This window comes from Solanum verrucosum, unplaced genomic scaffold (genome assembly GCF_900185275.1).
Source record: "Solanum verrucosum unplaced genomic scaffold, falcon-dt-bn FXZP01000230.1, whole genome shotgun sequence".
Taxonomy (NCBI): domain Eukaryota; kingdom Viridiplantae; phylum Streptophyta; class Magnoliopsida; order Solanales; family Solanaceae; genus Solanum; species Solanum verrucosum.
In genome coordinates, this window is record NW_026019954.1 from 2,492,075 (window position 1) to 2,517,851 (window position 25,777).

At 34.8% G+C, this 25,777-nt stretch overlaps 2 protein-coding genes across 3 annotated transcripts; both read right to left on the reverse strand.

The window, feature by feature from the left end:
• Positions 1-4,769: 4,769 nt before the first annotated feature.
• Positions 4,770-12,297, reverse strand: LOC125814246 (uncharacterized). 2 transcript variants are annotated; one of them, XM_049493708.1, is made up of 10 exons: positions 11,971-12,297; positions 10,897-11,189; positions 10,326-10,464; positions 9,924-10,045; positions 9,541-9,744; positions 9,237-9,296; positions 8,237-8,375; positions 7,517-7,635; positions 6,095-6,319; positions 4,770-4,983 (listed from the first exon to the last, which is right to left on the reverse strand). In XM_049493708.1, the coding sequence occupies exons 1-10, from the start codon at positions 12,209-12,211 to the stop codon at positions 4,789-4,791; spliced, it is 1,737 nt and encodes a 578-aa protein (XP_049349665.1). In that variant the 5' UTR covers positions 12,212-12,297; the 3' UTR covers positions 4,770-4,788. The 2 variants fall into 2 exon arrangements, with proteins under 2 accessions (XP_049349665.1, XP_049349664.1); XM_049493707.1 differs by having other exon boundaries at positions 6,095-6,325.
• A 693-nt stretch (positions 12,298-12,990) lies between these two features.
• LOC125814253 (sulfate transporter 1.3-like) lies at positions 12,991-18,030 on the reverse strand. The gene is made up of 14 exons (XM_049493716.1): positions 17,937-18,030; positions 16,027-16,381; positions 15,883-15,931; positions 15,589-15,796; positions 15,247-15,421; positions 15,083-15,148; positions 14,886-14,999; positions 14,663-14,779; positions 14,446-14,572; positions 13,971-14,257; positions 13,688-13,878; positions 13,467-13,552; positions 13,282-13,358; positions 12,991-13,195 (listed from the first exon to the last, which is right to left on the reverse strand). Exons 2-14 carry the CDS (start codon positions 16,354-16,356, stop codon positions 13,049-13,051), a joined length of 1,974 nt encoding a protein of 657 aa, XP_049349673.1. The 5' UTR covers positions 16,357-16,381; positions 17,937-18,030; the 3' UTR covers positions 12,991-13,048.
• Positions 18,031-25,777: the final 7,747 nt, after the last annotated feature.

Sequence of the window (25,777 nt, forward strand, 5' to 3'; positions counted from 1 at the left end):
TTCATGTGGCATCAACAAATAATTTCTTAAACATATGTATACAATGACAATTACAGAGCCATAATTTTTATTAATGGTGGTCAAACTATATATATGTACATAAATAAAATAAAATGCACTTAGTTACATAGCATAATTTTTTAACGTTGGGTTGTCATTACCACTTGTGGAAAAAAGGTGGCTCCCCGCCACTGCCTATATGTTCATTTCCTTTTTCTTTTTGTATAACCTATTTGACATGTTTGAGTTAGTGTTCGATGATGATTACGATTTTTTCAAAAATAAACTTATCCGCACACAAGTTTATACCAAATCACATTAGTTTATCACAGTTAAAAGGGTATTTGTTGATAATATATATACTAATTTATTATGGCTATAAAGATTCAATTCATATATTCACTGATATGGTGTAAATATTCAATGTTCAAATGATTTTTTCTCGTTTCTAAATGTTCTCCACTAACCTTTTTACTCTGTAAGTTTGGATTTTTCAGATCTTTTATTCCACTTCACATTAAAAAATAAAGAATTTCTGTTTTTACTTGGTGAGTTGGGTTGAAATGAGCTAAATACAGGTTATAATTCAATTTTCCTCTTTATTATGATTATATATAGTATCAAATAAACAAAAAGTCTTTTGGAAAAAATATTTCGATAAATTTTCTCATGAATCAATTTGAATTACATATAATTCTAATTTGTTTATGAGCTGAAATTTATTGAACTTAAGTAGAATGAGTTAATAAATCGGATGAGTTATCATTTCATGAGTTAATTTTGCCACCTTTATAAACAATGAACAATAGAGTCGTTGATTATTGTACAACATAAATAGAACACTCATTGATATGGGCCCTTTATGTGGCCCAAATCTAGTCACACTTCCTAATACACTGTTAATGACAATTGGGCCTACATGGGTACAGCCGAAAAAGTGGGCCGTGTAATAATTTTGACCCACTAAACAACACATGTAATCCGACTCATACATTATCCTATCAATGATGAACAAAACATTACCCTATTTGGAAACTTTCCCAAAATACATACTAGACAAAATATATTTCTATGTATTTAAATTTTTATATTTATATTTATATTTGAAGAGTAAAGAAATTGAAACATTATGAGCACCTAACGTTTAAAGACCAAAAATAAAAGCTAATTAAAGTTAGTTAATTTATTTTTCTTTCGAAACTAACTACTTTGTATATTACTCTATCAAGGAACTATATAATTCAAATGTATTATTGGCATCATGTACAATTCAGCTTGGGAAACGCCTCACAAAAGTTTCTCATTCAGCAAAGAAATAGAAAATCTAGCTAACCTATGAGCTATTTTGTTCAAACATTCAAGAATATATATAAAATCGACACATGATCAACATGCTCGAGATCGAGCATCCAAATATCTTCACACGTCACTTCTATCTCCTATGATATAGCCACTTGTTTCTAGAATCTTCACATGCTTTCATCCATTACTAATAACATATTCAAGAGCCTTTCTAATACCAATCACTTTAATAGTCATGACTTTCTCAACATATTGGATCGGGGATCCAAAAACATCATGCAATTTTTCAAGAATATCCAAAACCGCAAAATCAATACTTGCTCTCCAATCATTAATCTGCAATATAATCCTGCTTATGTAAACAATAAAATAAAATATCATCTTGCATATTTCCTATTTTAATGTGAATTGCTTATTTTAGTTTGGTGAGATCAGGCTTACAACATGATTACATAATACTTTATATATATATTTTTAAAAATGCAATTAATAAAATACACTTACGTAGAACGATAAGGATTAAGAGGGGATGTACGTGTGATGATGGTACAATAATCTTTTTATTAATAGTTTGGAATGACTAATTTTATATAAATTTTGGTAGTTAACAACCCTTTATATTAATTAGTGAGAGTCCTAAACAATCCATTCTAACACAATAATGCGAGTATATATGACAAGGTTTATAAGGTACTAATTACATGTATAAAACATAAAATAGGGGTGTGCATAAATACGAAAAATTAAACTATTTGATTCTTCGATTCTATTTTTTCTAAAACTATAATACTCTCTTTGTTAACTTTTACTTGTCACTTATTCCTAAAATAGATCATTTTCACTTGTTAGATATCAGGTATTCCATCGGGAACTTGTGGAATTTTCTTTGCATTAGCTATTTTGTAATAGCCATCTGGAATATCTTTTTTTTATATATATATTTTCCTCTTGCTCTTTGGTTACTAAAGTTAATCTGTTGATGAATAATTTGCTTGAACGTTCCTTTTTATTGATCAATACAAACCTTAGTTTATTACACTGGTGCTTGCATTGATCCTACTCTATGTCTCTCTACCCTTTTACGTACCTTGCTTGATGCTCAATTTAACATCCTCTTTGAATCGTGAAGGCGCTGTAGGAATCCATGTGGATGATGCAAGAGAGTCATTAGTCGGGATTGGATTCCAGGTCGGGGTCAGGCAGGGGCGGCTCAAATCCGTTGGTGGCCTAAGGCTAAAATTAAATTAGAGGCCTTAAAAAAATTTTAAAAAATTATAAATTTAAAATATAAACTATCAATAGAACAAGTAAATTCTTAAACTTTGAATAAGAGAGAGAAAAAATAGAAGATAGAAAGAGGAGGATAGAATATATAAAAATAAAATTAAAAAAAGAATAAGGTAAAAAAAAAAAAGAGATAACTTGTACATTAAAAAAAAAGTACGCAACTTTTTATTGAAGAGGTAAAAAGTAATTGTCATATCCATAACTTCATTAATGCCGTTTGCATTTATTGTCTTAGTTCTAATTTTTTTTTTTCTAGTTTAATCCTACCTAATTAACTAAAAAATGAGGCCCCCTAAAATTGGGGGCCTAAGGCCAATGACTTTTTTTTAACCCTTACCAGTTGCCCCTGGGGTCAGGTCCTGAGTCTAGGTTGGTTCACATCGGAGGCGGTGGTGGGTGGTGACGGTTGAAAGAGAGTTTTAGAAATGATTTTCCTATTTTTGTTACAAAAGTTATTTTCTTTAAAATTGGAGGAAAATAAAGTCCATTAGAAAATACTTTTCAAAATATTTAAGCCACCCAAATATGAAAAATTGAAAAACATGTTCCTTCATACCATAAACACCGAAATTATTTGATGGGCTAAGAATAATAATTTCAGAATAAAAATTGGGATTAACTTTATCTCATATTCGATTTGGTGTATTATATATTCCCAGCATAACTTTTACACCAAGTGGAGAGATTAATTATCTCATATAGAAGATGGGATAACTAATTCCATGGGATATCCTACCATTGTACCAAACAATCCCTTAATGTTTGTGTTGTTATCGTCTCTTATGATGTCTTCTTTTGTCATACGATGTGTTTATACAATAATATATTTAGTTTTTTTGGGGTCCTTCTATCATGTGTTTGTTCTTACTTAGTCCGATCAACAAAGAGCTTGTTTGGCCAAGTTATAGTTTGTGTTAGAGACTAAATAATTTGAAAAATATTTTTCCTAATAGTTGGTGTTTGGTCAATATTATTTTCAAAAATATTTATTTAGTGTCAATTACTAAGTAATTTGATAAGGATGAACCTATGATATGGATAATCTCTTGTCCTAAAAAAATTCAAAAGTATTTATATTTGGGAGAATGCTACCTTTTTTATCCCACTTTTTCTGTCACCGGTCTCCAATTTTGATTCAGAAAAGGGTTAACATAAGAGTCTTATTTCAAAGTTTTACTTATCCAACGTGTCTTACGAGAAAGAAACATTCACAATGTATTTTATTGCACAATGGCATCCACATCTAAGCATGACGCATTTTATTGCACAATGGCATCCCACATCTAAGCATAATGGTTTTCACATTCATATCAGAAAAATAAACGAAAAACAATTTCATACAAACAACGAATTGCTTCTATCACAAAACCTAAAGCGGAACTAGAGCTTTTGGGTAAGAAGGCAAAAAAAAGTTCATACCAAAATTGAAGAAATGGATTCAATACAACTAAGATAGCCGAGAAAACTAACAAATAAGAAGTTCACTATGCAAGATTATAATTAAGCAAATATATCAAAGCTATCAACATCTCAAACAGTAAAACAAAATCGTTATGACTATGTTACTAACATAGACAACTATAAATGAAATTCATCGACAGGACAGGAGTAACCGCTTTCAAGATTTCAAAGGAAATGAATTAATCATTTTTTCTTCTTGGCTTTTTGCTTATCTTTTTCTTTCTTTTCCTTGAGTTTCTTTTTCTCCTTTTTTTTCCTTTTTCTCTCTTCTTTTTCCTCCTCTTCTTCTTCCTTTTCTTTCTTTTCCTCTTCTTTCCTTATCTTTTCCTTCTTTTTCTTCTTCCTCTCTTTCAATTCTTCCTTTGTCAATTCTTTTTTCACATTGAAACACATATTTACAAACTTAACATATAAATTGCCTACTTTCTATTTGATAATTTGGCCTTATATACATATCTTACATGCCTCTTTGTTTTACATATTGCCGGCCATTCCGGCTAATGTCTAACATTTTGTTTTCTAATTCTTGTAACTTATAACATCAAATGATGTACATTTTTCCCTCAAGGAAAGTTACAACAATAAAGTTAAGACTCAGTGCCATCTCAGAGACAATTTCACACTATCAATTTTAGAGTTTTTTCATACAGAATGAACGTATTGTGCATGTATCGATAATTGATACGTGTGGTTTGTTGAAATAGTCAAATACATAGTAGTAGTGAAATTTTAGATGTATTATTTCCCAATACAAAATTTACCAAAGATGTTGGACAATATTTCTTCAGAGATGTCTTCTCCACTTATTTGTCCAAGGGCCAAAGCAGCTTCTCTAAGGTCTATTGTCCAGAAATCAAAGGGCATATCTTCCTCAATTGACAATTTCAACCTCACGAAAGCCTCCTTCGTTCGAATAAGCTGCTCACATTGTCTCTGGAAAATTATAAAACCGGATAAAACTGTCGTTAGGGAAGAATTTCATTTCTTACTAAAGCCATGAAATTATGAGTAAAAAGATGACTTCGTAGAGGCTGACAAACAAATAAAAAAAAAAACACAGTACTTTTAGTGAAGAGTAAAGATACAATACTCTTAAGGTTGCAGTGAGATGGCTAGTTCATTACCCAAACAATAATCTTTCGATCATAGGCAGAAAGGGCAATATAGGAACTCAACCCAAAATTTGAAATGGAACAACAGTGCACGGCTTTAAAAGTGGGCTATAATATCTCTCTTAGATTATAAATAATAAATTCCCAGGGCAACTAGTGATTCAGGTTGGCAAATTTCCCAAGCAATTCCAAGTTTCTTAGTAGGCAAGTTAGGTTGGACATGGGGCAAGACACTTGGAGGCAAACAGACAAAATCACTAGATTGCTGTGCCTAGAGTTGGGAGGACTCCAACACATAATATGGAGGACTCTCTTAATAGTTTTAAACTTGGTGAGAATAAAAAGCATCACCATAGCTTTGCAAAGAGACATATACAATAAGAAAAATCTTCTATAATGACATGAGTTAGATTAGATGTTGAGAAGCATTAAGTGGCGAATAGTTAGATAACTTTGCAAAGAATCAATGGAAACAAACAGCCTATCTATTTGTAACCTTACAAATCCATTTACTTGTGTTTAAGAAAGGATACAGATAAAGATGTAAGCAAGAGAATGTTTCAGTTACTAACTCTCATTAGTCATTTCATTATTCACTCATCTTCCTGTTCCCTTTTTTCTTTTTGGGTGAAAATGCTAGACGGTAGAGTATTACAACAGGAAGAGAATGAGAATTTTGATTTCCTTTCAAGGATCGAGTCTGAAGATCACTTCTACTTTTTGTTATAATCACTCCTGATAGAAGGTTCAACAATCCTAAGAAGATTAACATCAGAGCTATCTAGCAATTAATCAGCATTCTCCTTTTTTCCTTTTACATAGAGTTAAGCCATTGTCTGTTCGCTTTTACAAGCACACGTTTATGTAACAATGTCACAACACGGCTCTACATTATGGACTCTGAGAGAGAAAAAGCAGATCTGGAAGCTAACCTGGTTGACTGTCCATCTGCGACCACCGACAGGAATCTTATTGAGACCCATAATTTCTATTATTGCTGCCTCAAGTTCTTGAATCCCTTGACCATTGACAGCACACGTTGGAATGTGCTTGTTGAAGGAGAAGCCACATGTATTAACCCATTCATTAGAGTCAGACAGAGCACAGTCTATTTTGTTGATTACCAGAATCAATGGAGAGCTACATCCCAACGCAGTCTGAAACTACAGGAATAAACTAAATGTCAAATGTTTCTCCTAATAATAGAAAACAATAACAGCACTGCAGAAACAAGAATCAACTGCAGCTGTCTAACAATAATGGAAAACAAAAGCTAAGAAACTTTATCCTATAAGTTCCATGATAAAGGAATACGAGTAAATTTTTCCATGCCAATCTGTTCTATGAAGAAATATGGAGTTCTCCAGACACAAATCACAAACTTCTTACTTCAAAGAAGCAGATGTTAATTCAATCAGAACCAAGTTTTTCAACACATTTCTGTTAGACTGCTACTACAACTCTATAGGGCATGTGATATAAGTAACCATAGATTCCGTTAATAGCCTTGGTCTGTCTTACATACTGGGGTCCAAGTTGGATACCAATATGCGGAAAGGGGTCTCATTTGCCTAAGCCCTTATTTCAGGTGTGGGGGCAGAGCAAAAACTTGTATGATATTAAGAACTAGCATATAAAGTACAAAGGCCATTCAATATGAGCACTAAACTGTTCTTTTGGTCTACTTTCTCCCTTCATCTCCGGCAGAGCTCCCAAATAATTTGAAAAAATACCGAAATCTTCCATAATCTCCTCTTCTCAGTTCCATTTCTTTTTTAATTTGTTATTCAACAATGTAAATACTTTTTTATTAAATTCAGAATGAAACACCTTGCATCTTTCTTATTCCTTGAAGACATCGCATTATAGTACACACTTCTTGCTTAAATTTGAACTTAACAAAATATAGCTCATCCTGTTTCATTATTTTCTTATAACAGATTTCTACTTCAAAATGCAATTCCCACTTGCAGCAACTCAAACACTGAACTGAGGAACTTTTTTTAACTGTACATACTCCCATTCTCCATGTCCCCTCTTTAGGTGACTCTTAAGTTTAGGAAGGCACTAATAGTCTCCAGCTTACAAATGATAACTTTAGATCTTCATTGGCTGCATAATATATAGAGCACACTAACTTCCAGCAGATGAAAAAAATATTCATACTAGACTTACTTTGACAAACTCAAATTAATGGAACAATGATAAAAAGACGAAATAAAGCAAGAATATCTTTGTTCAACTTAACGGATAACAAATTATAAAAGTTTAGATTAGGGAAGAAACAAATACTTCGTACAGATACTATTTCATATTCAAAGTTAACAATAACATGAATGGAATAGCGTCTAGACCTGATTCGTTTGGATTCTCTCAAGGAGCTTTGTATCCTCCGGTGTCCAGCCCTCTGCTGCACTTATGGTCATTATTACGACATCAGCATTTCTGGCAACAGCTTCAGATCTTTCCACACCTGTGAATAGAATGCTAGGAAAATCAAATACAGAAACTTAACACATCTAGTTCATCTCTAATTTCATCGATGGAAAAAAGGAGACCAGGAAATGATGTCAATAATTGGAATTCAAGAAATACAATGCTGAGGTGACATAACAAGGAACCATCATTGGGTGGTGACTACGTTCACCAAAAACTGACTGGAGATTAAACAAAAGAATGTTTATGCAAGGTCAATGATAACTCTGACAAGTGCATACAGTTTGGACAGATGCAATTCTTTGGAGACACAATCATGAGCAAACTCTAAAAATGAAGTTAGGTTTCCAATCTAAATAAATGCTAAATGCCACAAGTTAAATGAGAAAATCAATGTAGCAACGAAAGAAATACACTTAAATGCATAAGAAGTATTGAGCCATCACACTGTGTGTATAAGAGCTGATAAATCGCCTTTCAAGGGTAAATACGATTTGGTTCATTCCTTCTAAGAAAAATTTAAAAGATCTGGTTCATTAAATATTTTATCTGTTCAATGACCAAAAGTTCAACAGATAAATGGCAAGCTTCAGTCAACATTCGAAATGATATAAACTTGGCAAATAAAAAGGTCTTACCAATTTTTTCCACAACATCATCAGTCTCCCTGATTCCTGCAGTATCAAGAAGTGTTACAGGAACACCACGAACAGAAACACTGGCTTCTACAACATCCCGTGTAGTACCAGCAATATTTGTAACTATTGCTCTATCAGTCTGCACGCTAATAGAAGGCACGTGATTAGGAATGACAGCAAGATAATAACACAAGAAGCAGACACTTTAAGACTAGAGAAATTCTAAAGAATGGGGAGTATGCTTATTATGACTTCATATTTTTGAGGAAAATATTTGTCATGAAACACATTCTATAATTTTTTTTGTGCTTGTTAGAGTAGTAGTAGGGGTTTGATAGAGTAAAGATCAACAAACATGTTTATAAGTTCATAGAAGCAAGTGGAACACAATAAGAGTTACAATACTGGTAGAGGAAAATACTATGCACCATTAAGGACACAAATTATTTTATATTATGCGACAATTTAAGGTAGACAATTATAAATTAGGGGATTGAAATGGCTCATTATTTTTTTAACAGTCCTACAGTTGCAGGTTTGGGAAGAGGTTATGAATTGTGGCTCGTAGATAAATTCATCGTGATAACTTGAGTCTAGCATAACCTATTGCTGGCTAGTATATAATTTAGATTGTGAAACTAGCGATTCAAATCCATATATACTTTCTATACCAGAAGGAACAATTTGGTCTTAGCACTAAGCAAAGTGATGAAAGTGTTCTTCAATGGATCCCTGGAAATGTCTCAACTAGAGCTAAAGGTGCAAGTCACATCCTATGCAAATTATAAGAACTGGGAGCTGGCCATGGCATGGAACTTCTTAGTATATGTTTCCAATTACAGGTGGGATTTCTATTTACTGGTCTACATTTTGTTTCAGATTTAGTTGCTCAGTTAAAAGTTTATGCCACTGTTAAGAGTAGTGATAACTATTCAGAAAAATTATTATTACAAGGATCATTGATGAGATGGTAAATAATGGGTATATTGGTGGAACATACTTTGCTCCATGCATTAAGAAGGCTTGATTTCCCAACATTTGGTCGACCAACAATTGCAATCTGCAAGATATTCATTGAAAATCATGTTATCTTAATTAGTTCAAAGCAGGGAAACATAAAAAAATCCATTTTTGGACAGCCAGCTAAATAGCTAGATGTGCTTTAAGTTATTCTCAAATTCAATGACAAATTTAAGACATCAGTCCTTTGTTCCTTTCTCCTTCTTGCTTTGTTAATTAGTTCTCAGGAAAAAAGTCCACTAGCCTTTTATAAGATTTTGATCAGTCTCAGTGAAATATAAAACCTGTAGTCCTGACTGCAGAAGCTTGTCATAGTTGGCAGTTTCCAGCGCATTATCCAGATCATGCAGCATCCCATATATTTTGTCCATGATAAGATTCAGATCAAGGGGTGGCATCTCGTCATCGAAGTCGAGACGAGCCTCAATTTCAGTTAGCAACTCCATACACTGAGTTCTTAGTGATTTGACCAAAGAAGAAAACCCACCCTGACAAAAGGAACACATCATTCAGCATCATTCCCCAGCATTAGGATAAAAGGCAAACAAAATAAAACTTAGTGCTGAATCTGTGCCATTATTAATGTATCGAAGCGTCAACAGCTCTTTTCTTTCTAGAAGGGTCAACAATTCTTGTAATTAAAAAGTGTTTTTATACAGCTGAACACCTCTATTCCTGCCAATGCAGCATCTGCAGCAGCCACTGACTTTGCTGATATTAACTTTTCCACATTCTCAGCTTGAGAAAGATCCAAACGACCATTTAAGAAGGCGCGCAGAGTGAACTCACCTAGTAAAAGTGAAACATAAAAAGAGGTAAGTTGGAGAAGAAAGATTCTCACCTATTCTATGGCTGCACAGAAAAAGGAGACAGTTGCTGTGAATTGGCCTAGTAACTAAAGCTTTGACAAGTCAATGCAACGGAACTATAGAATGATGTACTGATGTACAGACAAATGAATCTTCACAACAGTTTTCTAACTATAGAGACCGATTCTCATCAAAACCGTAGCTGCTGCAGGTTATAGACATGAAAACAGTCAATTAAAGAATACAAGGATGAAGCTAACCTGGTTCTGCGAGCTTCGCACCAGCCTCCAGACATGCCCTCAAAACACGTTGAAGACACACTTCACTTCCATGACACTGAAGCTCTATCACATCTTCTCTAGTGTATGACTTTGGAGCCAGCATAGGAACCACCAGAACCTAAGCAAGAAAAAGAAAAAGGAATTTAGAGAGAAAGAGATAGAAGAAGAAGAAGAAGAATAAAACTATTGACAATGACCTCCAATATATTAATTATTTTAGCGTCTAGTTATTTCTTCAAGGTAAAGGCAGAAGCCACTAGAAATGACCTGAAACAGACTCTCCCTTTCCATTCTATAGACACCTTTACATTCACATTATCTACGGGGTTATAATAGAATTAAAGGAAGAACCAATTCCCCACAGGTATGAACTTAATAAGAACAGATAAAAGTACTAGATATAGTAAGAAGATGTCGCAAAGGCTTAATTCAGATATGAAGTAACAACAGCAGCAAACTCTTAAAATCTCCAATGTAGTATAATTCACATGTCAAATCTAAAGCACAAATGCACCAACCAGAAGGGAAAATCTAGAGTTTCAAATTAAACCTCATCAATCACATTCCCATGAGAGTCAGAAACAAAACCATACTCTACAACATGGCTACTAGGTCTCCACTCTGAAGAACTCCTTTTCTTCTTTTTCACCTTGGGATGAAATACACGACCAACTATAGGCACTGCAGAAGGACCAGATAACCGAATAATCCCAACTGCAGCTGCTGGACCACCCAAAGAAGTGACAATAGCAGCAATGGTGCTAGTATTAACAGCTGGGTCAAGAGGGCTCACTGTACCAGACCCCAATAACCTCTCATCTTGTTTCAGCACCAGAGTACTCTCTGCAATAAAAATAAATAAAAAACATTGAAACTTAAGCATTCAAATCAATTCTTTCAGCACCAGAGTATTCTATACAATAAAAGAAAAATTGAAACTTAAGCATTAAAACCCAATTCTTTTACAACCACATTATTCTCTGCTATAAAAAGATCAAAATATTATCAGTGAAAAACAATTCTTTCAGCACCATAGTATTCTCTGCAACAGAAAGGTTGAGATTTTAGCACCAAAAACCATTTATTTTCAGTACTAGAGTACTCTCTGCAATAAACATATTGGATCTTTAGAAGTCAAAAACAACTCTTTCAGCACCACAGTATTCTTTGCAACAGAAAAATTGAAACTTTAGCATTAAACCCCAGTTCTTTTAGAACCACATTATTCTCTGTAATTAAAAGATTGAATCTTTAGCACCAAAAGACAATTCTTTCAGCACTACAGTATTCTCTGTAATAGCAAGATTGAACTTTTAGCACTAAAAATCAATTCTTTCAACACTAGAGTACTACATGCAATAAAAAGATTGAATCTTTAGCACCAAAAAAAAATTCTTTCAGCACCACAGCATTTACTTCAATAGCAAGATTGGATTTTTAGCACTAAAACCCATTTTTTCAACACTAGAGTACTATATGCAATAAAAAGATTGAACCTTTAGCAGTAAAAAACAATTCTTTCAACACTAGAGTACTATATTCAATGAATAGGTTGAAACATAAACATTATAAAACCAATTCTCCTAAGCAAAAAATGAGTAAGCAGGAAGATGAAAGGAGTTACCTTTAGAAATAGCATGAGTTTTAGTAGTGGGTTGAGAAGAAGAAAGAGGGAAGAGAGAAGAGAGTGCTGTGTGAATTGGGATTGACAATTTTGGGCAGATGGAGAAGGCTATGGAAGTGGCTGGTGGGGGGAAAGGGGAACGTAAGTGGGTGAAGAGATGGCGGAGTGCAGGTAGCAAAGCCATTTTTGGGGGCTTTGATAAACCCCTTGTGATTTTCTTTCTTGATGATAAACCTTTCATTTTCAATCACATGTTTTGCACGTGACCAAACAGTAATCATAAGTTTTACATTAATTAGACAAAATTTTGTGTTGTTCATAACTTTAATACAATTTTCATTCATAAAAAGGGTCAAGAAATATCGTTGATCAATTAAAATGCCTTAAATTTGTCTTCTTTTCCATCTATTGGATTTCAATTGCTCATAACGTTAAATTTTTTAATTAAAACTTGTCACTCTTTTATCTATTAGACCCCCAATTGCTCTTTACGGCTCACTTTTCGGGTAATAACTTTGGACACACAATACTATATTGTATAGACAGTCAATATGTATATAAAAAACACAAGCATGTATTCCTACTTCTTAGTTCAATTTTTGATGGATTAAGCTAATAAATGAGCAGGTCAATAACCCATCCAAACTTGGGTGAGTTGAATGAAATATATTTTTATGGACTAATTTTGACACCTCTCAGCTTTACAAAGGATTCATACAAGCTAATTGATTCATAGATACACAAACACATATACCTCTTTATTACTTTTTTTTTGGTGAATGTCATACTGAAATCACATACATAAATTCCTGGTAAGTTCAACATTGCTTAATTTCAGCAAAACCGTCATTGAGAAGAAAGTTTTGAACTATACAATCCAAAAGGTAGCTAACAAATCTTTGGCTTATTCAACCAACAACCCAACAGCAGCTTTATAACCACAATTGGCTTATTCACTCTACATTTAACAAGTATATGCAAGTTGATTTTTTTTATCTCCAAGTCGATGTTAGACTACTTCTCTCGGCCATGTAATGCCTGGACATCCAAGCATAGCTTGCATTTACACGTTACAACTTCAGACTACTTCTGCAGGGGACTTTGCGGAACAGGTCAGGACAGCATCTCCTACAGTGAGAAAGATCTTGTCCTCGCCAATTTGACTCATGAAATCAGATGCATGCAGCTTGTCAATCACTACTCTTCCAGGATTCGAGAGAACTAGCTGTTCACACACGTACAAGCACACACATGTTTGAGTTCAGATACTATGTTTGGGGTTGATTAGGTTATCAGGTTTATGAAAATTACCTGAACTTCTCTCTTATGTAGGCTTCTGTGCAACTCTTCAAAGGCATGGATACCGCTAGTGTCAATGTCAGTCACAGCTGCAAAGAGTAAGGGAAAAGAAATACGAGATGAGTGTTATTTGCTTCTACAGTTATCATATTTAGTTGGGATTTTTAAAGACAAAGGTAACCATTTTCTCCACTTACGCGACATGTCAACTATCAAGAACTGAATTTTAGGTTGGTTAACTGATTCTAGTTGCTCGTCTTCATCCGTTAGCCATCTCAATATCCTGGAAAACAAGTTCATTCTCATGAAATAGACACTCTTTTCGCCAATATGAAAGCAAAATTAGTTCATGTTTTCAGTTGAAAATTGAAAGACATCATAGAAATTCCGATTGAAGATAGAAGAAATAATGTCTTACCTCTCTCTCATGTAGTTAGAATTTGAAAAGTAGATAGCAGAATCAACTCTCACTATTAGTACACCGGGAACTTGTGTTGCCTCGGGGTATTGTTGAATGTTCCTATATACATTTGTCCTAGGGATCTTGCCAAGAAGAGCTGTTCGTGGCCTTGTGACTTGGAGGAGAATCTTAGCAAATGATATTGAGACCTATTTAATAAAAAAGACAACGAGATTCAATCATTGAACTGTCGTGGCTTTCCCTAATGAATTTGTTAACCGTTGCTGAGAGAAATACTTACAGCAATTATAAGACCTATCTCAACAGAGGCGAAAACCACACCGAAAAATGCTCCCATGCAAGCAACAAAATCAAATTTGTCGATCTTCCAAATCAAAATCGTTGCTTCATAGTCTACCAATCCAATGACAGCAGAGATAATGATGGCAGAAAGGATTGCATTCGGAGTGTACTCAAAAAGAGGGGTTATGAACAACAATGTCAGGACCACAACAATAGACATGACAATGTTGGAAACTGCAGTTTGGCAGCCAGCCATGTAATTTACTGCTGAACGAGAGAAGGAACCTGCAAGAGCGAATTGATCAACTAGTTACAGAATGCCAAGAGAAATGAAGTACTCATAGTATTTGTTTGCCTTAATTATAAAACATAAGATAATGATGAAACACATTAACAGATCAAGCCACATTTGACTTGAAGCGATTGGAAAATATTACTATATGTTTTATTAGTACTTTAGTCATTTTCTCTACCTGTTGTCACATAGCATGATGTCATGGAGCCGACGACATTCATTGTCCCAAGTGCCACCATTTCTTTGTTTCCATCCAACTGATAGTCCTTCTTTGCAGCAAATGATCTTCCAATTGCAACAGCTTCCTATGAACGAGAAGATAGAAGTATCGCAATTGAGTAGAAGAAGCTAAGTTGTGACCTATTTCAAAAAATTTAATTAACCAATTTTCTTACCGTCAATGCAATCATTCCAGCTACAATACCAATCCTAACTCCTTTTAGGAGATAATCACCGGTGAAATATATTTCCTTGACCGAAGGAGGATTGATTCCTTTCTCAATGTGTCTCACCTGGTAAGGTCATTACAGAATTGCATGAAATATTATTTCATCATGCTCAACGCTGAATGACTACACAAAGAAACAATGCCACGAAGCAACTAAAGTAAGCACTTACAATCTCGACTCCTTGTTTTTCAGCATGGGTTATGTAGACCAAGAAGGTGGAAAGAATGACAGAGATCAGAGGAGCAATTGCAGGTATCCAAAAGAGCTTTTTGTTCTTCTTTCCCTGATTTTCAAAGTCATTTAAGAATCAACAAGAAGCTACCAAGTACTTTAGGTTCAGTGACAGACAAAAGTTAGAAGTCTTACAGCGTACTTCGCGAACAAAAGTAAAGTTAAAAAGATTGCTCCAATGAGAATCGTTGGCCAGTTCCACTGCAAGTTTGTTGATTATAAAAAAAAGGTGCTATTATTATCATTTCTGCAAGATAAAACCTCTTAGAAAGGATGCCTTGAAGGACAAGATAACTTACTCCATGCTGGGCTGAACGGCATACTGATTTCATCACCGAAATGATATCAGTTTCCTTAGTAAACTTCTTGATTCCCAGAAAACCTTTAAGTTGCTGGAGCGCAATTGTAATGGCCGCTCCACCCATGAAACCAACAATAGCAGCATGTGATAGGAAGTCTATTAAAAATCCCAATCTGAAAAGGAAGCAAAGCAATTGTTATAGCAAGCTGTCTGTTAGCATGTCAAAAAGGAAAAAAAGAAAAAAATCAAAAAGTTATTGCATCAAATGATATGAAGAAAATCGAAATATAAGGTGTACAGTGTACACTAAAAGCTCTTAATCTTAGAAATTCTTATATACCTTAGGATTCCAAGAGTAGCTTGGGTAATGCCAGCAAAAAAGGTAGCTGTAAATGCAAGCCTCCGGTATTCAATTGGATTTGTCGTTGGATCGATTTCACTGCTTAGGAGAGACCCTAGCAAAAGTGATACAACAGCAACAGGTCCTATCGCTATATCTCTCGAGCTACCCATGAAGGAATAAACCAAAGGTGGAACGAAGCTGGAGTCTGGCAAATGTAAAGAAAAAACATGTATGAGAAAGGCTCTTTTAATACTATACTAAAATGAACTAACTAGGAAACCGGACACTTACATAGCCCATACTGAGGAGCTAAGTTTGCGAGTTTTGCATATCCAATGTCCTATTAAACCAGTTACAATATGGTCAAACTCATCAAAAATAAAAGTCCAAACTTCTTCAATTGATTTACACAAGTCATATGCGCATGTTCTATACCTGAGGAATGCAGAGACTTGCAATAGTCAGACCAGCAATAACATCACCTCTGAATTTGGAAACATTATAGCTTTTACCCCAATCTAGTATGGGAAATACAGCCTGCAAACCAAGGATAAACTTCCGAGACCTTGGTTGATCCTTAAAGGGGCGTAGAGGATCATCTGAAAACAATGTTTCCTTTACAGTAGTCTTAAATTCATCGAATAGGTTCTGTTTCGGTGGGACTCCAACCTTGTGCATATATGGTGGTTGTTGGTGCTCCGAGGATGATAAACTTCGGTAGTCCATTTCTTTTGCGTCTATTGCCTCAACGCTAGATAGACCCATCTTAGATTAGAATGGACTTATTCACCTGTAAGACAGCGGTAATATAATTTCTAATACATCAGTAGGGGAACTACTAAGTTCCAACACAAGCTTGTCATGGAGCCAAATCAACAAAATACATTTGTATGTTCACTACAAGCTTATTATTGAGCCAAATCAACAAATGCATTTGACGCCGCATAAAGGCTGGATGATCAAATTAATTGGCTTCTACTCAACTACTAAACAAATACTCCAATCTTAGCATTATTCAGTGCTACATTCTCTAAAACTTGAGAGCAACTAATAAGAGAAACATGCATGACAGGGGGGGGAAATTAAGGCCCTAAAGAAGGATCACTGACTATATACTGTTAGCATGATGGACATATCATAGAATATCTTGTAGGATCTACACTAAGATATCCTCGATATGGTAAATATGTAAGAGATATTCTAGATATTACACTTAATGTAGAATATTATATAGGATTTACATTAAGTGTAGAATATTTTACTTCCTTTCATCTCTTATTTCTCTTGTGTACCGATGTACTCTTATGTATTTGGATCATTGAGACCCATTCTTCAGTTCTTCTCTGTTTTTGACATATACAACATACCATTTCAAACTACATGCATGCAGGAACTTAAGGATAGCTATATTACTATATAAACCTTCTTGTACTATAGAGTACCTCAAAAAGTTCTTGCTTTGTCACTTATAGAAAGTTAGAGCATCAAGTTTTACCAACTCGCGGAAAGGGTTAATGGCATATGCAATTAAGCACAATTCCTTATCACTTCGAGATCAGTACACACCTAAACTATGTCAGGGTCCTATTACCCCTGAACTTTAACACCCTTAAACTATGTGAGGATCCTATTACCCCTAAACAGTTCTGTTGGTGACACAACTATTCTCTACAATTACATTGCAAGTTATTAATTGCATGTTTAAATTACTCCTTTTTTTCATCTCTACTATCCATCCCAACCACCTTTGTCCTTTGCTTTATGAGGGGAAAAAAATGCTCAACTCCAAAACAAGGATATAATAAAATAAAATAAAATCACTAAAGTTCACTCTTAACAAGAATAGGAATCTGATAAAAATATAATCCTAAAACCCAATTTAGTGCAATTAAATTAATATAACTCTACATTTTCTTTTCATTTTCAAAGGACTAAAGCCAAATTCTAACCTCATTCCACCCTCCATTTCTTTTATACCATTGATAGTGAAATGACACATAAGTACATATGCTAATTAAACAAACAAGAAACTAAAGAAAGTGTAAAATTAAGGTGCTAATTAATTAATAACATTATTAAAACAATAAAAGGTGCACCTGAGCCAAAGTTCTTTGAAAACAACCTCTCTACTCTACCCCACAGATAGGGGGTGAGGTATGTGCGCACAGTCTAACCGTAGTTAAGTAAAAAAGTTAAATTTAATATATATAAATAATTTTAATCAAATATAACCAGTATAATTTTAGGGTTCGAATGAACCCATCCAGATCCCAAGACCCCACAAATAGTAAAAGATATGAAGAAAAGGACAGATATATAAAGAGAGAAACACTAAAAGTAACTACCATAGTCTTTTTGTTGACACTTTTGATGGTCCTCGTACTTCTTCTGGGCATCAAATAATAATTCCAAGAAAACAGAAAAAGTACACTTTTGAAAAATCCCAATAAAGTAACAATCTCAAATCATGACTAGGTTCAATGTATGAAAATGTTGCAAATTTTCAATAGTTTGTTTGGTTAATTAACAAGAAGAAGATGAATGCATGTGTAGGGGGAAAAGGCTTCTGAGTGCTGTTTTTGATGAGTTTTGTAAACAAGAAAAACAATATTTTAGGGTAATGAAATGAGAAAATGAATTTGTGTTTTTCTTGTTTGAGGACAAATATAAGGAGGAAGTAGTAATAAGAGTATGTTGCAACAACTATATTTGTTGGAGGTTAGCGGTATTAATTTTCCTAAACTATAGGTCCTGAATCTTCACACTTTTACTGTCCATATTCATTAACTTCACATAATTGACCAAATTCCCATCTTTGAATCACAAGTTTATTGGATTTGGGCCTTTGAGCCCACTAACTTCCAAGGCCCAAAACAATGGAAAAACTATGGAAACAAAAACTATTACTCCCTCCGTCCCTGACATACTTTGACTTGACACGGTTAAAGAAATTTTTTTAAAAAAAATTTGTGGTCAGAAACAATTATTAGATACTTGTGTGATTGAGAATAATTTCATTAAGGATAAAACTGAAATTTTAAAGTTAAATTATTTCTAATTACAGAAATATTAGATATACTCTAGTTTGTAATATTACGTATCTTACCAGATTTTGGTGCATTCAGATGTGTCTAGATACATGTATCTTGGATACACGGAGTCAAATTTAGATGTAATTTATTCTAGATACATTGTATCCAAGTGAAGCCCCATGTATATGAGATACATGCAAATCTTGCTATCCTTGCTCATCACTCTCCCATGTATCTCGGATACATATGAATATCGCTCGCCTCTCCCTATCTTTTTGTGTATCTAGTAGAAAAATACATGAAAATTCTCTTTGACTTCTCTCTAACATTTTTTGATTCCGATGAACCCAATCGGGCAAAATTCGACAGTCCCGCCAGATCCTCCGCCCATCCCAACTAGCAAAATCACGGCCAATAAAGATTTGGAGGATTTAAACCTCAAATCTGCCCTCAAGCAGAAAACTCCTCAAGGAAACCCAGATGAAAATCAATATAAAGAGCTTATCAATCTTGCCCGTAACAACCCAGATTTCTTGCAAGCTCTTCAATCAGCTCTGGTCAAGGTAAACAACACTGCAGAGGATGCTAAAAAAAGAAAGGAGACGATCAATTCAAGGTCTCTACTAACTTCAACCGACCCGTCAAAAACTACAATAAAGGAAATGCCTCTAACAAAATCGACAATCACGATCCTAATCCAAAGCCAAATTTCACTCAGAAAAATATTGATTCAAACGAGCCAGCAACTGAGGATCATATCAATCAAAATCTGAATCAACAAATTTCGATATCAAGTGCGATGAATAATGCTACTGGAGGTCAAAGATCGAAACCCAGCGGACCCTCAAAGCCCACGTTCGCAGCAGCTGTTCAATCTAGGCTCACATCCTCTACTGCCGGAAAAAACTCATGTAGACATTAAACATGGAACACATTTGGGCAAACCTGCAGTTTATTTTTCAGCCGAAGACTACTTCAGAACCTAGCTCAAGATTGCAAATGGACCATTGTGGGGAAGTTCATTAAAGGAAAGCCAACTATGAAGGAACTAAGGAAACTTTTCATTGGGCAATTTCAACTGTTAGGTACTGTCAAAATTGCTTTCTATGACTACAGATGTGTTTACCTGGACTTTACTAATGAAGTAGATTTCAAGTATATCTACTTTAAGCCTTTTATTGATATTGGTCCATACACTATGAAAGTCATGAAATGGACACCTGATTTTAAACCTGAGCAAGAAACATCTACTGTCCCCATAGGGATTTTAATCCATAAACTTCCTTGGCACTTGTTTAGATGGGATATCCTATCTAAATTGGTACAATCTATTGGTATAGCAGTTGCTCCAGATCAAGCCACTTTTTCCAAATCTAGGGGAAATGTAGCCAAAATCAAAGTGGAGATTGACCTCCTAAGACCAAAACAAGAGGAAATTTGGCTTGGATATAAAAGACCGGATGGGTCTGAAGATGGAGAATGGCTGGAAATTGAATATGAAGATGCTTCTAGTTACTGCGCTTATTGCAGACTTCAGGGACACACAGAAATGGAATGCAGAACCAAGATAAATCGTGAAAATGAAAAAAGATTGAGAGAAGAGCAAATGAAAAATAAAAAGACTACTACATCTCAATCTCAAGAAACTAAAGATGGCTTTCAGGAAGTTAGCAGAAAGAAAGGGAAACAAAACAGGAAAAATGTTAGGGTGGTCATCAGTGAACCCAATGCTCATGATCAAAAGAAAAAAACTTTGCCTCTTGTGGAAGGGAGAGGATAAAACGCCACAAATGAGACAACAAACAATATTGTAATAGGGGAGCAACAACAAAGAACGGAAAAAGGTGAAACAAGTAGACTCCAAGAAGAAAAGCAAGACCAAAATAAAGGGGAGAAGATTTTGGATGAAGAAACTCATATCTCTGGCAATAAACACAAGACGCAAAATGATGATACTTCAAAAAAGAACGAACATAAGAGCAATTAGCAAAAAAATAAGAATGACAACAAAAAGGTTAATTGGGATGATCAAACCAATACAAGACAGAAAAATACTACCGAAATAAAAAAGCCTCAAAAGCATCCGATTGATCAGATGCAAGCCAGCTCCACTACTGACCAAATTTTGTCCAAACAAAAAAAAACCTCTGTCCTACCAAAAATCAAAGCAAAGAACCAAATCACTAGACACAACCAACAAAACCCACAGCCAAATCAAACTACAACCAAATCCACTGACAAATCCAAAATAATACACAAAGCCCACGACAACAAAAAAATCACAACCAAAGCTATAGACACCCACGAGCATCAATCCTCTGAGGAAGAGGAAGAAACAGAAGAAGATACCGAAATAGAAAATGAGAAAATTTAAGAGAGCGGTGATGATAGTTATGAAAGTGTGAAGGATAATGATGATGCTTCAACAAGTGATGAAGAAGCCGAGAATCAATTTCATACTTTTAGTACTATCCAACAGGAACCAGAAGTCGCTAAAGCTTTTGAGGATTTATCAGGGAAAATGAATCTCTCACCTAGAGGTTCGCAAAACACTAGAGGTGACAATTTCAATAGAGGAGGCAGAGGAGGTAGAATTAGAAAACCTGTGAAAAAAACACAGGATCAAAGCTCAACTTTCAATCAATTTTGATGATTAAGTCCATCTTTTGGAATGTGAGAGGCATCAACAGTCAAGGTGCCTTTGATAAACCTAATCAAATTAAAAGACTTCACAATCTTGTTTTCATTGCTATTATGGAACCTTTTAGCAAAAGGCCCAAACTTGACAAATTTAAAAGGCGATAGGGTTACAGCTTCGCTTACTCAAACTGTAACAATAAGATTTGGATTTTTTGTGATCAACTCTATGATTGTGTCATTATTCAAGATAAAGAACAACAAGTTACCTGTAGCATCACTACTCCTGAGGAAACCATTCTATTGACTGTCAAATATGCAAAATGCAAGGATCATTTAAGGGAGCCACTTTGGAATGATTTGAGATACATTGCTAATAACATGATTCTTCCTTGGCTGGTCGCATGAGATTTTAATGTTATTTTGACTCCAGAGGAGAAACAAGGGGGTAACTCTTATAGAATGTATAAAAGTATACCTTTTATAAATTGTATGATGGATTGCTCCTTGATAGATATTGGATTCCTTGGTTCTATCTATACTTGGTGTAATGGTCGAGGAAAAGGAAAAAGAACTTGGAAAAAACTTGATAGAGTATTAATAAATACTGAATGATCACTCAAGTATGTTGATACCACAGTCACCCATCTTATCAGGACTGGATCTGATCACTGCCCTCTCTTAATTTCTATATCCTCTTCTCATCAAACTCATCAGAAAAATTTTAGATTCTTGAATCTATGGACTCAAGAACCTGGTTTTAATGAAACAGTGAAGGCTGCCTGGAATGAAGATACTAGTGGATCACCCATGTGGAATTTCCACTTGAAATTGAAAAACACATGCAAAAAGTTATCTCATTGGTCGAGAAACAGTGTTGATAACATTTTTGATAACACTAAAGCTATGGAAAAAGAGGTTGCAGATTTAGAAGAAATTTGCTTGACCAACAATTCTGATAGCAACAGAATGGCTTACAACTGCTCATATGCTCAACTTATTATGCATATCAAGAATGAAGAAACTTTTTGGAAATAAAAGGCTGGTATGAAATGGTTTCAAGATGGTGACTCTAATACCAAATTTTTTCATACCATCATGAACAATAAGAGAAGAAGATTAGTCCTCAAAAGATAAAAAAGGATGATAACACATGGATTGAAGGAAGTGATGAAATTGCTAAGGAAGCAATAAATTTCTTTGAATCCCAATTCAGTAAGGAGGATTCTCACAAATATTTCAGTATTCTAAATTGTCTACCATGTGTGATAAATGAAGAAGACAATAATATACTGGATTCCCTACCTACTATGACTGAGTTGAAAGAGGCAGTATTCTCACTAAGTGCGGATAATGCTCCTGGACCAGATGGTTTATCAGGAATATTTTATCAAAAATGTTGGGATATTATCTCGATTGATTTATTTAACATGGTTTGTGATTTTTTTGCAGGTACTCCACTTCCAAGATCTTTCACTCATTCATGTCTTATCCTAATTCCAAAGACTCCAAACCCTCAAAGATTTACAGATTTGAGACCAATAAGTCTAACCAATTTTAGCTCTAAGATCATATCCAAAATGCTGAGCACAAGACTATCTAAAGTCATTCATAAAGTGGTCTCACCGAATCAAACATGATTCATGAGGGATAGATCTATCACTGATAACATCATGCTCACTCAAGAGCTAGTTCACAACATTAAGAATCCAAATGTCAATGGTAATGTTATCATTAAACTTGACATGACTAAAGCAATTGACAGAGTTGATTGGATTTTCTTATGTCATGTTCTCAGGCAGTTTGGATTTTCTGAATACTGGATTGATATGATATGAAGGCTTCTTGCAAACAATTGGTACTCTATCAATATAAATGGAAGCAGACATGGTTTCTTCAAATCGGGAAGAGGAATTAAACAAGGAGATCATTTGTCACCCTCTTTATTTATTATTGGAGCTGAACTTTTGACCAAACTGATGGAGCAACTCATAAGTGAAAGTTTCATTCCCTACTCAGTCGATAAAGGATGTCCCTCTTTTACTCACCTCAGCTACGCAAATGACACTATTCTTTTCTCTTCTGGGGATCCTCTGTCTTTAATGGCTATGATGAATAAACTTTCTGTTTACGAGAAATGTTCTGGACAATTCGTCAACAAAGACAAGTCTTGTTTTCTAGTAGCTCCAAATACTCATGAGTCTTTGACAGATGACATTAAGAGAATAACTGGTTTCTCTCAATCTAACTTTCCTTTCACGTATTTGGGATGTCCCATTTATTTTGGTAGACAAAGAGTCAAGTATTTTAATGGTCTTATCTCTAAAATTACTGGTAGATTGCAAGGTTGGCAAGGCAAGATGATTTCTTGTGGGGGTAGAGTCGTCTTGATAAAAGCAGTCTTTCAATCATTGCCCTTTCATATGCTTTCAGTGATACATCTTCCAAAAACAACTACTTCTCAGATTGAAAAGTTGTTTGCTAATTTCTTTTGGAGTGAGACTGAAGGAAAAAAGAAACATCATTGGATTGCTTGGAAAAAACTTTGTTATCCCATTGACGAGGGTGGAATAGGAATCAAATCAATCCAAGACATTAACAATATCTTTAGTGCTAAAGTTTGGTGGAGCTTTAGAACTAGAAATACCTTATGGAGGAACTTTCTTGAAGCTAAATATTGCCCAAGAGCGCATCCAGTGAAGAAAAAATGGGTTTCAGGGCAGTCTCACACCTGGAAAAGAATTCTTCATGTAAGGAGTGATTGTGAGAAGTACTTAGTTTGGAAAATTGTCAAAGGAAATTGCTCTTTCTGGTGGGATAATTGGTTAGGTACCGGTAATCTCGGACAACATTTTCCTCATACTCGAAGATCCAAAAAACTCAAAGTTGCAAACTTTATGATTGGCAACACTTGGGATGAAAACAAGCTTCTCCGTATTCTTCCTATGGATATGGTTAAGCAAATCCAAAATATTAACATCTATGAGGGAGAAGATGACTTTCCGATATGGACTCCTGACACTCATGGTTTCTTCACTTGCAAATCTACTTGGAAAGTTCTCAGGGAAGGAAGGTATACTACTTTGACTGCCGAAAAAATTTGGCACCACAAAATTCCTTTCAAAATCTCTTTCTTTATGCTTAGACTTCTTAAGAACAAATTGGCTACTGATCAAGCTCTTCATCGATTTCGTGTCGCAGGACCATCTAGATGTTCTTGTTGTAAGAACTATGCTACAGAAGACACAAACCTTCTTTTCAGAAATGGAGAACTTGTTGAGGAAGTTTAGAATTATTTTAATATCCATAGTGATATTATTGATAATCACAACAACATTAGAAGTACTTTGATGAACTGGTGGCTGTCTGATGCGAAAAACAAAGTTCATTCTTTTGTTTAACAATGCACACCTATTGTCATATGTTGGGAGTTGTGGAAGGCTAGATGCAATCATCGATATGAAGGAATCAAATGCAATCCCTTCAGAGTTATCTCTCAGGTAATTTCTTTGGTAAAGTTGTTAATCAATTCTAATTTTCCTTGTCTTAACTTGGACAGGGAATGGCATATAGCATGGCAACAGATTGAAGTACTTAAGCCGAGACTAGACATTCGATACATCAGATGGATTAAACCAATAAAATATAAATTAAACACCGACGGCTGCAGTAAAGGCAACCCAGGAAAGGCAGGAGGTGGGGGCATTTTGAGGAACGAGAGAGGCCACTTGATTATGGCATATGCTGAATATTTTGGAGAATGCTCAAACAATATGTCTGAAGCTAAAGCAATTCTCTTTGGTATCGAATGGTGCCTAGATAAGGGATTTACAAACATTTTGGTGGAATCTGACTCCATGTTAATTATTAATATGATTAATGGAAAAGCTAAAACACCATGGCAAATCAAGCACATCATTGAAGACATTCATAGCCTTAAGGTACAAGGCACCTTCTCTTTTCAACATTGTTATAGAGAAGTGACATGATAGCAGATTATCTAGCAAATATGGGAGTATATACTATGCAAAGATCATTCTTCACAGAGTTTTTGTCTCTTCCTATGAGAGTTAAAAAACTTATGAAGAACGAAATTGAAGAGCTCCCAACCTTTCGGATTAGAGCTCAAACGAAAACCTTCTCTTTTGATCATGGTTGACTTTAACAAGAGTTTAGTATATTTTGTAGTTAGTATTCTAATGTCTAACAGAATTTACATTGTAAATGATTTGTCCTTGACAAATTTCATATGTGGTTATTTCATTCCAAATAGTAGGGGACATTTCTTGTACAAAGAGGAAATCTACATCCTCCATGTAACTCAAGGGGGCTTAGACAAATATCCACCCTCTTCTTTTGTAAGTGTGATCTTTTGAAGCAATGCACAGGTTGGGGCTACGCCTAAACCCCTCCATCACAGATGGATGTAATGACCCGAAAGGTCATTTTGGTAATTTTTCATGAAAATGACTATTTTGCCCTTTCGGTAGTTGCCCCGAGTCCCATGTTTTGTGGTT